The 15,537-nt window shown below is 43.2% G+C and overlaps 1 protein-coding gene across 10 annotated transcripts in view; it reads left to right on the forward strand.

Moving 5' to 3' along the window:
- The window catches only part of PHF21A (PHD finger protein 21A), a 128,586-nt gene extending 121,317 nt beyond the window's left edge, over positions 1–7,269 (forward strand). For all 10 annotated transcript variants that reach the window (XM_030452194.1, XM_030452186.1, XM_030452190.1 and 7 more), the window contains 4 exons: positions 1,647–1,802; positions 3,325–3,400; positions 3,711–3,814; positions 5,667–7,269. In XM_030452194.1, the coding sequence (XP_030308054.1) occupies positions 1,647–1,802; positions 3,325–3,400; positions 3,711–3,814; positions 5,667–5,921 (591 nt within the window). In that variant the 3' untranslated portion in view covers positions 5,922–7,269. The remainder of the gene's footprint in view (positions 1–1,646; positions 1,803–3,324; positions 3,401–3,710; positions 3,815–5,666) is intronic.
- The last annotated feature ends 8,268 nt before the right edge of the window (positions 7,270–15,537 follow it).

Below are 15,537 nucleotides of genomic sequence, written 5' to 3' on the forward strand. Positions count from 1 at the left end.
AGGAACACACAGATATGGGCTGGGATGGATCAGAACCACAGGCAGAGGAATGGATGGAATCCTCCCAGGATGCTGGGTGAAGGAAGGGAAGCAGGAAGGGCAGGCAGCTGGAAGCTGGAAGCAGGAAGTTGGGCTTGGCCCTTGTGATGCCTCAAATTTATCCTGAGTATGAGGTGTATGCGATGGAATCCTCTGTTTGGTCAATTCTGGCATCTCTCTTGTCCATTCCTCCCCAAAGGAGGGCTGCAGGTGGGACCTCTTTATTCCTTCTGGAGGGTAAAATGTTCCTCAGAGCTGAGCAGTGCCCTTGGCTCTGCACACCAGTCTCTAGCAGTAACTATAAACATCGAGTGTTATCAGTCCTAGGAGCAAACACTGACTGAGGAACTTGCTGTTAATTTCAGCAAGTGCAGCTACTTACAAGAGACTGAGCTGAAAGCAAAAGTACAAGACAGAAATCACCTTTATCCTGGCCCAAACCAGGACAGTCTGCTGTCTCTCCAAATTGAAACAACTTTGTCACAGATGTGAAAAGATTTTGCAGGTTAAAATGAAACCTTGCACACAGTGTTTCATACAGGAGGGTGTATATGTGCAGGTTGACCCAACACATCCATCTTAAGATTGTGATCATGCAGATCTGGTGTGTGTGAAACTGTGAAGTTTTTGAGAACCACTTATTTCAGGCTCAAGGTGGGGTCTTGAATATGTTGAGTTGCCAGGACAGCCCACAGATGGTGTGAAGAGAGGGCATGAGTTGGGAATAACAAGGAGAGAGAGAGAGAGGAAAAAAAAGTGACCAAAATCAGAGCTACCTTCCTGGGGAGTTAATGGCTGTAAAAAAAAAATATATAGTAGAGTAGTACCTAAACTTTGGTTTTTTTATGAGACACTTCCAGTAATGTTTTCAATTCTTTCTTTTAAAATCCCTTAGTTAGAAAATATCTGTTGGTATTCCCTCATCCTGTCTCTCAGCCTTTATTAGTGATGAAACATAAACCACTTTCTATAGAAAATGAGAAAAATTTGAGTTTTGCAATTCAAGGTAACCTCAGTGAAGTAAAGAGTTGTCTCAGAACACAATTCATTATGTTCTTTTTCATTTACAAGCACACACCTTTTCCTTTCAGTTTCATTTTTAAAGGTGACCTAAATATTTGACACTGTTCTTTTAAGTCACTCAGTTGGGGTTTCTTACCTACTGTTACTGGCAAGAGACAGCCTCGTCAGCATTCTTGAACTGGCACTGGGCTTACATCCAGAAATGAGACAGGTTAAGAAAGTGAGTAGCTCATCACTTCAGGCAAAAAGAAGAACAACAAGATAAAGGGGAATCTTAAAGAAGAAAAGCCCTGGGGTAGCTGATGTTAAGAGAAGCTATGTTAATAAGTGTTTATTGTAGTATTTTGCCTTGGAAGGACAGATGGAGCATTTGGGAGGGCATATGTGAGTGTTTGTGACATCCTGCCTGGATTTCTTGTTTCATGTCCTAAAAAGGATTTGACCATTTGGAATCCCCTTAGAAAAAGTTTGTGCTGTGAACTCTGCATTCAAGTAGAACGTAGATGTCAAACGTCAAAGTTCACATTTTGTTTTCTCTCTCTTGTCTTTTCTCTCACCCACATCCCTTCCCCTCAATTTTGCAGGGAGACATCCATGAGGATTTTTGCAGTGTTTGCAGAAAAAGTGGGCAGTTGCTGATGTGTGACACATGTTCACGGGTTTATCATCTGGACTGTCTGGACCCACCTCTGAAAACCATTCCCAAGGGCATGTGGATCTGTCCCAAATGTCAAGACCAGGTATTGTTTGACAGACAGGGAGAGTTACATACAGTGCACTATAAAGGTTTTCCCTGTGTATATGAAAATAATGAGATCACTTGGCTGGCTTAGATCAAGACAGCATGACACTAAAACCTGTTTGATCTGTAATAAGGGTTGTGTGAATTTGGTTGCTCTTGGAATATGAGCAAATGTAAAGCTGTCAGGTCTTTCTCCCAGATTTGGGGTCTTTGTTTGTTACCCTTGTGTTTTTACTCTTTTTCTGGGCCAAAACACACAAACTTTTGGGAAGGGTTTGCTGACCCACTTAATTTTTCCCATTCATCTTAACCTTGTTGTTTCTTCAAAATGTACTAATATATTCTTCTGGATAAATAAATACAACATTTGCACAAGCCTACCTTGGTAGATAGAGCAAATATAAGCCCCTGTTTGCTCATACCAATCAAACATGAGAAAAGTTCACTCTCATTCATCTTTTTGCTAATATCCAGCATCACTATAATGAGAATAGGTGAGCAGTTTTGTGGTCTTTCATTCCAGATCCCTTTCTGAAAGCTCACAATTGAAATTAACATGGTATTTTAATATTTTACTTATAATTTAATTGAGATCACAAGACGAAGAAGTAAACTATTGCATTCCTAACCCTTATATGGAACTCCAGAAGTTGAGAAAGGCTTTTGGTTAGCTAGATGATAATGTAAGAAAACAGCCAGGTGTATGACATGCTGTTCAGAGGAATGACAGTGCAAAACTCAAGTGACTTGGTCAGCAGTTACAAGAGAGGAAAGGATGTTACCACATCACTGTTCCTGCTCTTACCTACTCTTACCGTAGCCCTCCTCTACTTACTTCTGTGATAAGTTCCCACAAAACTGGATGAGGGGGAGGAAATCTGAGTTACTTCACTATAAAATGACCAAGTCTCCTGTCTTCCGAGACACCCCTCTGATTCACTTACTAAAAATGTGTCTTTCCTCTCAAAATAAAGTTTGCCAGGAAAGAATTTGGAGGAAGTATCTGAAAGAGATAGTATCTTTGGAGGAAGAATCTGAAAGATTTCACAGCTCTACTAAGATGATTCTGATAAGAAGGGGAGATAGTACTATTTCATGTTTTACTAGCTGGAAAGCATGAGATTTGAATGCAGTATGTGAAGACTGCTCTGTGCCATGAAAACTTTTCTCCCAGAACAACTAAGATCAGAAGTTTATCTGAACTGTGATTTAATACTTTTATCTCCTGGCAAAAGTTCAGATATATTATCTTTTCATTCCTCTTTTAAGTTGTTCAGTTTCATTAGTAGACTTTGCAGCTAGGGAGAGGATTTGAGAGAATTCTGACATTCATAGGAAACAGGCAGAAAAGGTCTGGGAGCTACAATACATTTGTGAGTAATTCTCTCTGTTAAATCTCAGAACATGTCTGACATAGCCATAAAAGAAAATTCTTGGTATTTACCTCTTTCTCTATATATTTTTTGCTTTCTTAGGGGTAGATCATGTACTAGCTAAATCTCTGAACTTTTTTCTTTTAGATGTTAAAGAAGGAAGAAGCAATCCCATGGCCAGGAACTTTAGCAATTGTTCATTCATATATTGCATATAAAGCAGGTAGGAAATGGAGAACAATACTTCTGTTTCACTTTTCCTAATGGAAATGGGATTGGGATAGAATGATACTTCCTTTACAAAAGGAAATTAAAGTGGAAGAAACTTAATCACTAGTGAAGTGAAATAGTCTAAATATTTGATAAACATTCTGTGATGCTTGTGTGTTTAAGTGATTCTTTTTGTGCTATCTAATGCAAAAGTCGTTGAATTGACTTTACACTGACCCTCTTTTCATGAAGCAGTTTAGAGCCTCTATCCACTGCTGTAACAGGAACATTTGAAATATTCTGATTAATACTCTGTTTTGCAGCAAAAGAAGAGGAAAAACAGAAACTACTTAAATGGAGTTCAGATTTAAAACAGGAAAGAGAACAACTAGAGCAGAAGGTCAAACAGCTCAGTAATTCTATAACAGTGAGTATTGCCCTCCCAAATAGCTCTGTACCTGTGTGCCAGAATGCAGGGAGAAAAATGTAGAGGGAGTTCATGTGCTAGATCTGTCTTCTAGGGGATTTGTTGAGAATTGAGTGAGCACATTGCTTTTTAGGACTTTTTAAGAGCAGGAATGAAATGCTGGCAATATATACTTACATTGAATTGCTTATACATGATCATGCTGACCCTATATTGTAGACATACTGTGACCTATAATATCAGCAGGTTACAAACATAACCCAGAGAATTATTGTCTCTGGGGAGCAGATTAAGTCAATTTCTCCAGTGGTGCACTTAAATAAGACTGACTGGGGCTCTGTGTGCCATAGGAGTGTCAATCAGTGTGCTTTTTAGACCTTCCTAATACAAAAGTGACCATTTACTCATTCAGTGCTGACTCTTGGGATCTGGATGTGTTGCCTTGGCAGTCAGCAGCTGGACACCATTCATGCCTCTGCATAACCCTGATTGGACAAAGTCATACTTCTAATTAGAAGCTGTATTTTCCACCTTATAATGACAGTAATTGGAGCATCCATACTAATTTACTCTCTTCTCTCACCTTAGTAGGGGAATTCAGGCTCTTGAGTTGCCAGCATAAAGTCTGAGCCCCTTTACTAGCTCTGGTCAGTATCATAGAATGAAAAAGACTGAAATCTCTTAAATGGCACCATCCATAGGTCTGGGATGAACTTTTGAAATACAGATACACTTGCTGGGCTGCCTGTTTACACCTGTTAGAAGAAAAGTAAATGTGTTTAAAAACCCCTAAATGCTGGTGATACAAAGAAGAATTGTGAGCAAACAAGTGGTGAGAGATCTGGTTAGCACTTCTGGAGGCTTTCATCTTCTACTTAGTGATACTTGGGTAGCACTGGAGCATTAATACTGTTTCTCAGTAGTGTACAAAAGAGGATACAAGCCCTTAATTTGAGGGATTGACAGTAGGTAAGGAGAAGGGTTTATTTTCAGTGATCAGGTCATTGTTGATGCTTTCACTGGAATTGTCCAAGAAGGACACATAAGATCTAAATTCAGTCATTTTTTGTGTTGCCATGGGCTGTGTGTAAAAACAATGTCTGGTGATCAGTGTGGATAAAAGGTTGCTATCTTGATGTAAGAACCTGGATATTACAGACATAGCTACCATCTCATCCTTTCTGAGAGTTTCAGACACAGATATAAGCAGTTTTTCACCCCTGAAACATCATTTGTGAGCTTTTTTAAAGTTATCTTATCCTCACTCTTAACTGATGAATAATCTAGGTTACTAGCACTTCCAAGAGACAGAAGTAGCCACAAAATAAGACTTTCAAGTGAAGAAGGGCTTGTTTGTTCAAGTACTCCTTTATTTACCGAGGAGGAAATGATGTTCCTGATAAAATGTATGTGAAAGCGGAGGCTGTATCCCATTAGCAGCATGCATACACACACTGTCAGCAGTCAGCTGCAATAGGATGCCTGAGTCTGCAGAACTGAGCTAAAGAAATTCCAGCAATGCAATAGGAGCAGAAAAATAATAAGAACATACACTTGGAAGTTTCCCTTCAAAGGGAACACAGAAGAATGGAGCTGTCTGTGTGGATTTGCAAAACACCTCGAGATAAAAGGGAGCCATAGCAGGTGATAGCTACATACTGGCAATTTAATTCCTCAGCCTGCACGTACAAATTCTGCCTTAGGCTCCACTTCTAGGCTGGGGAAGTACAATTATAGCTGCAGTATTTTCTGCATATTTCGGTTTAGATCTCTGAACATCATATTCCCTTCTCTTACCTGGCTTCATTCACAAGCTCCCAACTTACGACGCCTTTCCTGTGTTTTGCTGCAGAAATGCATGGAAATGAAGAACACCATCCTTGCAAAACAGAAGGAGATGCACAGCTCCTTGGAGAAGGTAAAACAATTGATCCGGCTCATCCAAGGCATTGACCTTTCAAAACCCATAAACTCTGACATCAATTCAGTAGCCTTCTCCAATGGCATGGACTCCACTAACAATACTAATGCTGCCACCTCCACCTTAGCCCCCTCCCCTTCCCAGAGCTGCATGGTGAACTGTAACAAGGGCGATGAGACTAAATAACACAGTGAAGTTCAGAAGGGGCCAAGGGAGGTGGCAGCCAGGAGGAAGAGCAAAAACAAATAAACTCTAGAAAAGCAAAACCGGATTTCTTCTGGAAAGTGCAGAATTCTTTAGTTCTTTGGTTCCAGAGAGAGCGTGAAGATGCTTGTGCCGGGCGGCACCGGAGTTTGCCAATTGATCCTTCTTATTCTGTGTGTACATGCAAAAGTTTGGATCATGTTACATGAATAGTGCCAGCTGGGGGTTCTTTGCCAGCACCATGCCAAGTGAAATAATATATTTACTCTCTCTATATTTTACACCAGTGTGTGCCTGCAGCAGCCTCCACAGCCACTATAGGTTTGTTTTATTTTTGTTCGGGATGAGGAGCAGGGATGAGGGAGGAGAGCAGGTTTCAAATCCTTATTTGCAGAACAGGTTGTTTAGCTAGGGGAAAACAAAAACAAGTCCAAAGAGCCTGTGGGCTTTTCCTGTTTCTAAACTCTCAGTACTATTAAACCAAAAAAAAAAAACCAGAAATATAAATTATCAAATCCCAGTGCCCAGAAGGGACAAGTCTATCAAATAAGCAGTATTTACTATTGTTTAGACAGGAGATGTACAAAAGGAAAGGAGATGGACTTTTCACTGAGTAACCAGCACACGTACAGGCTGAGGATCTACTGTCCCAAGAGCTTTGGGTTAATCCTATTTCTTCACATTAAAAAACTGACATGCTTTACGGAATTGGTTTGGGTCCTCACACTCATCCAGAAAGCCTATGTTGGGAATGGGAAAATAAAGGGCCAGAATCCAGGGTCAGCTTGGAGCACTGGACTGAGGTGTCCCATGAGAAAATGTGCATCAATTACTTGAAAATGAGATTCCAACCCTTTTCTATATTTATAAACAACAAAGGTATCCTGAACAAAGTAGCACATGACCCAGATGTGTGAACTGAACAGAGAAATGTCCTTTTCTTTCACTTCCTTTCTCTTCTTTTGGTAACAAGAACTAAATAAAGAATAGAAAAGATGTTTTTCAGGCTGACAGTCTAATTAAAGAGGTAGATGGGACCTTGCATGGTATAGATTAGAAGTAATAGTGTCAGTGAGATACAGTGAGTCTTTGTGAGTCCTTGTGTCATCGTTTTGGGCACTGTTTTTTTATGCAAGGGCAAAATCTTTGTATCTGGGGGAAAAAACAAACAACTTTTTTAAATTAAAAAGGAAAATAAAAGATATTGAGGTCTTCCTAGTGTTACTTAAAATAAGATCAAGGTAAGAAACATTGTAAAAAAAATTACAAAAGTGCTATTTGTTTCCTAAACAAGTGATTTCTATTAAAAAGGTGTCAGAACTGGAGAAAATGCTGTGTACTTAGAATTTTTTAACACAGACTTTGCTTATTTATGGTGACATTCTGCTGTGTTTGTTTTTTAAAATCCAATGGGACAGTTTCCATAGATTATACCATACATGCTAGTGTCTAAACAGTAAGGAGAATCAAATCCTACAGTGCTGCATCTCACCCTACCTGGAAGATCTGCCAGGCTTGTTGCTGTTTCCATACCTCTCCCATTCTTTCCTATGTTTCTAACCCAGAGGACAACAATTGGCACTGTGCTTGTTTAAGGCTTTTATAGTTAGGTGATCTGGACTGATGAGAGGAGTGAAAGACAGTGAGTTGGTTGGATTGAGATGACCTTCTGTTATATCCTCCTGTTTAAGAAGGAGGATATCTGTTTATCTTCCATAAAATCTTTTCACTCTAGAGAGCAAGGCTTGCCTTGTGCTTTCTGTCTGTGGGGTCTGTCTCAGTTTATAGTGCTGATTCTGGTCACTTTGGGGTGTGTTCCAGAGCTGCCAAGTTTCACCACTGCATATAAACATATGGGCAAGTCCTTTCCACTTGAGGGACTGGGAAAACTCCTTTTATTTCTAAAGGTAGCAGAATTGAGCCATTGCACACACAATCTGAGGGGGAGTCCCCAGTGTGGTGCCCTTGAGAGTGTGCAGTGGGTGATAAGGCAACCTGCTCAGCTGTTCCTAGCAGGAAAGAAAAGCTTTGAGTTTCAAGGATGCATTTCTGAACAAGAACTGAATACTCCAGACAATTGCATAGCTTGAGAGTTTCTTTGCTTACCACAGCCTAGCAGGCTTCTGCAGGGTTCTTGGAGCTGTTTTCTTCCCTCTCTTCTATGATGTCTTTCTGCCCTTTAAGGACTTGTATTCCTTCCATAGGAGTGTGCAGTATTTTCAGCTCTGAGCTCAGAACTGATACCCTGAGTTCTCACGTTTGTCTGTAAGTTGGGAAAGTGACACTTGTGTGCACTTCTCAGCTGAACCTGTGGTAACCTCAGCTCTGTCTTTTGATCTTTGAGTGAGTTCTGTTCTGAAATCAGCAGAGCTGGAAGGATAAGTCAGCGTAAGTGGCAGAGAGACAGCTTGGCAAAGGATGTCAGAAGTGACCAAACTCATTTTTATGACTGTGTATCAGCAGGTACCAACAGGGGTCATTACCATAGGGCAGCACTGGGCCTGCAACCTGTAGAATTTAGAGGTTGAATAGGTTGAATTAAACGAAGGACTGTAGAAAAAAACCAAACTGAACACAAGCCTTTTTTCTTTAGAATGTGAGCCAGGATCTGATGCCCAGATACTCAGGAGACACTGCCTTTTTGACCAGGTTGTTCTCTAGTTGGCTACTTAGGTAATTCTTAACATCATGTGAAGCATTAAGTGCATTCCTGATAAGAGACAGTTCTAGGAATGCATGTGCCAAGTCTTCATAATCCTCATGTTCTTATTTCTGGGGTTATCTCCTGAGGTCCCTTGAAAGCACTGGACTATTTGGGGATAGCAGGCTATGCCTGAGGACTCGTTAGTCCTTCTCTTTCCTTTGCCAACTCAGGAGGGGATGAAAGTAAAATTCACGAGTAGCCAAATTTAAATTTGACCACAATTAATGAGCCAGAAGATGTGAAAACAGCTACTGCTGCTTTTTTGAGGCATGTACTTGTCTCCAGAACCCAAGTAGAAGAGCACAGACTATTATGTCCCTTTTGTTACAGCATTTGTGTTCCAGACTGGAAAAGGATTCCTTTAGTTAATCATAACCTGGCTGATCCTGTTCAGATCCTTTCCCTCCTGCCTCTCCAGCAGTATCTATCAATAGGCAAGGAGCATTCCCAGGGTTGCACTGACTCTGGCAGTGATGCTGCTACATTGACACAAATAAATAGGGTTATCTTTGCCCCATTAGGAACAACAAGGTGGAAGGGGAATTGGCATTTGCTAAATACAGAGCAAAATGGGTTTTTTTCTGGCTGCTCTAAGAGGTCCCAATCAAGGGAGAAATTTAAACTGACAGTCTAAAGCTCCAGCTTGTCTACTGGGTTTTAATTGTTGGGGTTTTTTCCCTTATGTAATATTTGAGATAGAGTAAATTTGAACTAAAACTTCTGTGCTTTGGGAAGCTGTCATAATGACTGGTGTTTTGTATTTCAAAACCACCATCAAGGTGTTGACTAATTCCTATGTCATTTTGTGTCACTGGTGGGAAGTAAGTAGCTTTTAAATCTTTGTTATAAAGAAGGGGATGAGACCACAGAGGAAGCTCATCTCAGAGATGGTCCTGGCCCTCAGCCCAGTGCTAAGGGCTTCAAGAAGTCATCCTGCTTCTTTTTTTCAGAAATAGAGTAAGCATTGCAGTTTTTCCCTCATCCTTGTGATCTGTTCTTTAAACATCTGGAAGGGAGTGTTGTGGTTAGAGTGGGGAAAACGAGCACATCACCTGGCTAGAAGAATCAGAATTATTAATATTCTCATTATCTTTGTTTAGAGCCACAGTGGTGTTAAGTGCTGTACAAAACAGCACTTTTTAAACTAAAGTTTAAATTTAAACTTACTAAAACAGTAAAGGCAATACTGCCATGGATGGTTGGCAGCAGGGTGAGCAGCATGGATGGAAATTATTAGCCAGGAGTTACTGTGTTGATAGGATCAACTAAGGGTTTGGCATGAGCAAAACAAGTACTTTGTTCTTTGTTGCAAGCAAGTTTCTGTTGGTGGGGCTATGAGTTAAAATCCACTTATCTAGAAATGAGAGAAGGGTTTATTTTATGGGCAGGTATGCCGGTTTTGTTGGTAGAAAACACAGTATTGTATTTTAGCCTTCTTAGCTGACCATATCTGTATTGCAGCTTTCTAGAAATTTGAAGCCTAATTCTGACCTCCTTGGCTTCAAATGATCTTCTCTGAACTATTGCAGAGACAGCCCCAAAGAGCAGCATCAACAGCATTCAGGAGGGCCCAGAGTGACATCTCCCTCTTAACCCCACCCAGTTGTGGTGCCCTGCAGTACAGGGGAGTAAACTCTGAGATTTCCTTCCCATGTGGATACAGTAGAAAATATTTGTGAATTTGCAGTGCACATCCTTATATCTTTTTTTTCCCAGCTAGGTTGCCCTCTGCTGTCTTTGATTCTGGAGCACTAATGATGAGTATGTTTTTAAATGAAATGTGTTTTTTAAATATCATATTCAAATGTCAAAAAAAAAAAAAATTAACTCTTTTACTGAGGGCCTCTAACAGTGAGCTGCACAGGTAACTACTGAAATAGGGATATTACACTTCCTTGTGTGCCCTTTGGGCAGAATTTATTGTGTCTTTTCTTAATTGTTTTGACCCTTCTTCACCTCCATCTTTCCTCCTTTTGAATGCTGAAGATCCAGGGCAAACTCAGCCTTGCTGGGTTACTGCAGAGTTTTCTGATGAGTGTGTAGAAACACTCCAGAAGAGTCAGGAACCTGGAGAAAGAGAGAGATGTTCTGTCACACAGCTAATTGATTTGGTGCTTAGGCTTGCCTGGCCAACAAACTACCTCTGCAAAGGCCATTCCCAAGCACTCTGTGGATTCTGTAGTTTCTGGCATTCAGAATCCTTCCAACAGCCATCCAGGTGCTGGTCTCTGAGGGGATGTGAGCAATATGCTGTTGGATCTTTGTTTTCAGTGACAGAACCTGGACCTGGGAATGCCCTAAAAATCAGGTGGGACCAGGAAAACACAGGGGCTGCAGACAGCTTGTCTTCAGGTTATTGGCATCTTACTCAGATCCTTCTTTAAGCCTCAGTCTTGTTTGTTACACCTACACAATGGAATGTAATATTTGAAAAATACTACTCTCTGTCCTTTTCCTTTATCTCCCATTTCCCCCACGTTTATCTTTTATCTGGGACAAGTACTTTCCACCTCGTGTCTTGTATAGGCTGAGCACATAGTTGAAACTTGCCAATAAAGGAAATTATTTATACCATGCACTGGTAAGCTTGGTAATTAGAGACTCATGAAAAGACAAACACCTTTCCTAGAGGTCAATTTAAGATGTGGGCTCTTTTCAGCAAACCAAGGCCTTACCTGTGGGTTGGTCTGTCTGTATCCTGTCAGGATTACTCAACTACTTGAGTAAGTAATGGAAATAATGGGCTCACCAAGAGCATCACTGCTGTTCCCCACTGTGCTGGGCTGGAATCTGTTGAGTGAGAACAGTCAGGCCAGGGCTTCAGATCTCCTCTGGCTAGAGGTGGGTGCTGCAGGGACCACAGAAAGGACAGAAGCCTCTTTTGAGAAGCAAGAGCAGTGAGAGGAGGAACAGAAAGGAAGATTACACAGGATAAAGCAGAGCAGAGAGGAAAAATGGAAAGAGATGAAAATGGAAGGAGTGAAATTGAAGGCAGGCAAAATCCAGGAGTGACATAGTGCTGCATTGTGAGGAGACTGTCATCCCTGAAGTTAACAGAGATTGAAAGTACAATGGAAAGACCAGAGGAAAAAAGGCTCTTTAGCCTACCTCAGTTTCTGTCTTGGGTTGATCTGTATTCCAAAAGGACCAAGAGAAAAAAGACCTTCTCTGCTACTGATGGAGAAGGAAGTGGGCACTGTCAGCCTAGCTCTGCTTCTGCTGCCTGGTCATCCCATCCTGACCAGAGCCTTCTTTGACTTCTGTGCCACAGCATGTGATGAGGCAGATCAAACAGACCTTGGGACAGCCAGAGCCTGCTTCTAATCTGGACTGAATTAATAAAAATTTCCCTTCTTAGAAATACTACCAGGAGGAGCCAAAACTTCAGCTTACCAGTATGGTTGTTACTAATTCAAGTGTCACTATCAGCCTACTTGAAACCAGTGTCAGATTCCAGAGGCCCTGAGTGAGCAGAGGAGATGATGCCAGGCAGGACATGTGAATGAGGGACTTCTCAGCTGTCTCTTGGAGTGCAAAGTTCCTCTTCATCTGGCAGTTCTGTGCCAAAACTCCTTTGTGTGCAGCAATGCCTCCCTGTTTTCTTAGGATCTGGTTGATATACAGACGTGTAAAAAGAGAGTTTATCAGAGCAGTTTGGGTTGTGTGGTGAATTTGATGTAACCCATTAGGAGCTGAGCCTGGAGAGCCTGCATCAAGGCTACATGTTCCAGGGAAAAGAGCTGTCCTGCCTGCCCTGGTGTGTTTGCAGGGTACTTAAGGTCTCTGAGCCTGTTCTTCTTCACTCTCTAGTATCCAAGCAGGTGTCAAATGCTTCACACAGAGAAGCTCAGCCCAGACCCCATTTAGGAAGGAAGAAGTACTTAAGTGCATGTTTACTGTTGGAAGTGTCTGGAGAACTCAAAAACTTTGTAATCTTGTCTCTGTCTGCCCTGGGTGGGAAGGCAGCACAGAAAAGCAGCAGCAAACAGGAATATGGGTCTGCTGGCACTCGTCAGACTTGAACATGTGGAGAATTTGCATATTTTTTTTTCTTTTTCCTAAGCTTACACTGGAAAATTTAGACCTCAACCAATTTCTGCTCTTTTGTCACCTGCCTTCTTTTATCTGTGCTGTTGGAAATGAAGTATTGTTGTCTTCTGAGCTTCAAGAAAGCACTTTTCTTAGTGAGCAGCCAGAATGACCTTGGGGATATAGCTCAGCAGGAAAGGGAGGCAAGTTGCTTATGCAGGAACAGCACTGGCAGAGTGCTGGGACTGCTCCTGGGACTTTGTTCAGTATCCACCCTTTATTCTGTATCCCAGCACTGAGATATGATACTGCAGCAGCACTGGGGAGACACTGTGGCCATGCAAGCAAGGGCAGAGAGCTCACCTTGCTCATTACCCAGATCTGTCAGGCAGATCATGACAAAATAGGGGAGGAGAGGGTACTTTGTCCCTCATGTACCCCTCCCTAAAGCAGGTTCCAGTGGTTCTGACACCAAGAGCTGTTTTTCATGGGCTGCAGGCACGAGGAGCTGACACTTGAAAGAAGAGGCACAGTCACACCCCATGCTGGGTGCAGCAGAAGGGTGAATGTCTCTGCCTGTTCTGGGCTCATGTCATTTCTATTCATAGCCTCTTACGTTTCCTTAATTATCACTAGCACCAAAACAGTGATTGACTCTAGAGCCAGGAGTGGTGTCTTACCCATCAGCTCTTGCTTCAAGAAGGTACCTTTGTCTCTGAGTCATTACTGATGCCATCTGTGACTGACAGCCAAGACTTTCCTCATGGGAGGGTTTTTGGTGCCAGGTAAAGCCCTGAGGCTGGGGCAGCAGAGCCAACAGGCAGTCGTGCCCTATGGGGTGTTTCAGTCCAATTACAGCTGTAATTACACCCCCAGCACCTTCTTATACTGGCAGAGGATCCTTGGCCACCTCTCACAATCCCACAGGAGCAAACAAAGCACAGGCTGCTGTTTCAAACTCTATTAAGCAAGGTAACTGGGAGGAGATGGCTGGCACCAACCTGTCAGAGCTTCTGTGGTGGAAAGAGACGACTGCACCGACAGCAGCGGAGCCTGTGGTGCAGAGGTACGGTGGCTGGTGAGTGGCTGCTTGGCTGGGAAGTCTGATGCACCAGTGGGGTGGTTTCCCAATGCAGTGGTTTTTGTCTTTTGGAGACTGACTGGTTCTAATCTGCAAACATCACCATGTGGTCCACAGCTGAGGCAGACAGGTTGTGAAGGTAGCTCTGTTGGTACACAAATCACAGCTTCGTGTCCCTGTGGTCAGGCCAGCACCTCCTCAGCAGACTTGTTGATGCCACCACCCTGTTTATATGCTGTACTTTGTCCTGTCCCCCTCACACCCTCAGTGGTTCACCAGGGGCCACACTGCAAAGCAGGGTCCTGTCCTGGCTTGGGGTTGGACCAGGAGCTGATGCTAATGGGTCCCCTGTCTGAGCCCCAACGCCTCCCAGCCTTCCGACTTACTCCAGGTGATTTTTGGTGAACAACCCCTAGATCTGGTGGTGCAACCATGGGAAGTTGCAGAGCCATGGGCCCAGCACTGCCAGGGAACTGTGGCAGCTCCTCTCCCACTGGGTTTCCACACAGCAAAGCCATGGCTCTGCCCTCCAGGAGGGGTTGCCACCTGTGCTGCCCTTCTCTGTGCCAATCTCCCCCCCCCTCCAACTTGCAGATCTCCCTGGTGTAAAATGGCCTTTCTGACCAGTACCGCCCTGTTGTCACAGAACCACATCATGAGAACACCCGACTTTTTGAGCTGGTTTGGGTTTTTAAAATACCGCTTTATTTTTTTTAGCCTGATGCTCAGTGATCGACACAGTCTCTTTGCTGCCTTCAACTCCCTTGTGGTTTCAGTTTTGGTACAAATGTGTTTTTGAATTTTAGCAAAGCGAAGTTGAGGGGGGTGGGGGTGGGGATGGGATACGGAGCATCTGATCAATTTGTATTTATTTATTTTAACATTTTACTAAATAAAACACGATAAAATCTCTCGTTTCCTTAGCTGTATGTACCAGGCAGGGACAGCTGTGTCCCACTGGCTGCAGGGATGGTGTGGTGCTGCAGGAAGCCCCAGCTGCAGGAGGGGTTTCTGAGAGCAGCTCTATGCCATGGCTGCAGTGTGCTCTAGCTCCAGGCTTGTTTTCTTGGCAGGGAGAAGGGTGCTGGTTTAGCAGAAATCAATCTTAGCTCTAGAAGGGCCTGTGCTCAGTTTAGAACATCTCCGTGAGTCCATGTGGCTGCCTCCAGCTGGGGCCGCCCAGCAGAGGGCACATGGACACCAAAGCCGAGCTGAGTTTACTCCACGGACCTAAATCCCTATAGGGATGTTTTGAGCTAAGGACAGAAATAGGCGGGGGGGGGGGAATTAAAATCTGAAAATGATGGCACACGGTCCTCCTGCTACAGGCACAGCACTTCACCTTCCAAAAAAACCCTGCAGAGGCAGCAGGTTTGCAGCCATCCAACCATCATCTAAACACCCAGAAGAGGCTGATGCCATCCCAGCACTGTTCCACCACCTGGTCTCTAGGACAGAGCAGGCTCGACTACAGCCTAGATGTGACCTAAACCTGAGTTGTGGCAGCTGTAAGGCTGGTGGCTCCTGTGACCCGAGAGACAAGTGTTTATTCCTGAAAAGCCAAGGCCATTCTGCAGGGGGATGAACATAGCCTGAGCTGTCCATCTGTCCTTGGCAGGCAGGGGAAGGTCCTACAGGTCACAGTGCAGCAACCAGCTCGACAGACTGGTCTTGGGGACAAGCCACAGCAGTGCCAGAAGAAAACACAACTCATCTATTGACTGCATGCCTAAGCTGGGGAGCCCCAGGCTCCATTTAAGAGAGCTGCCACCCACACTGCCAGC

This window comes from Calypte anna, chromosome 5A, assembly GCF_003957555.1.
Source record: "Calypte anna isolate BGI_N300 chromosome 5A, bCalAnn1_v1.p, whole genome shotgun sequence".
In the NCBI taxonomy this organism is placed as follows: Eukaryota; Metazoa; Chordata; class Aves; order Apodiformes; family Trochilidae; genus Calypte; species Calypte anna.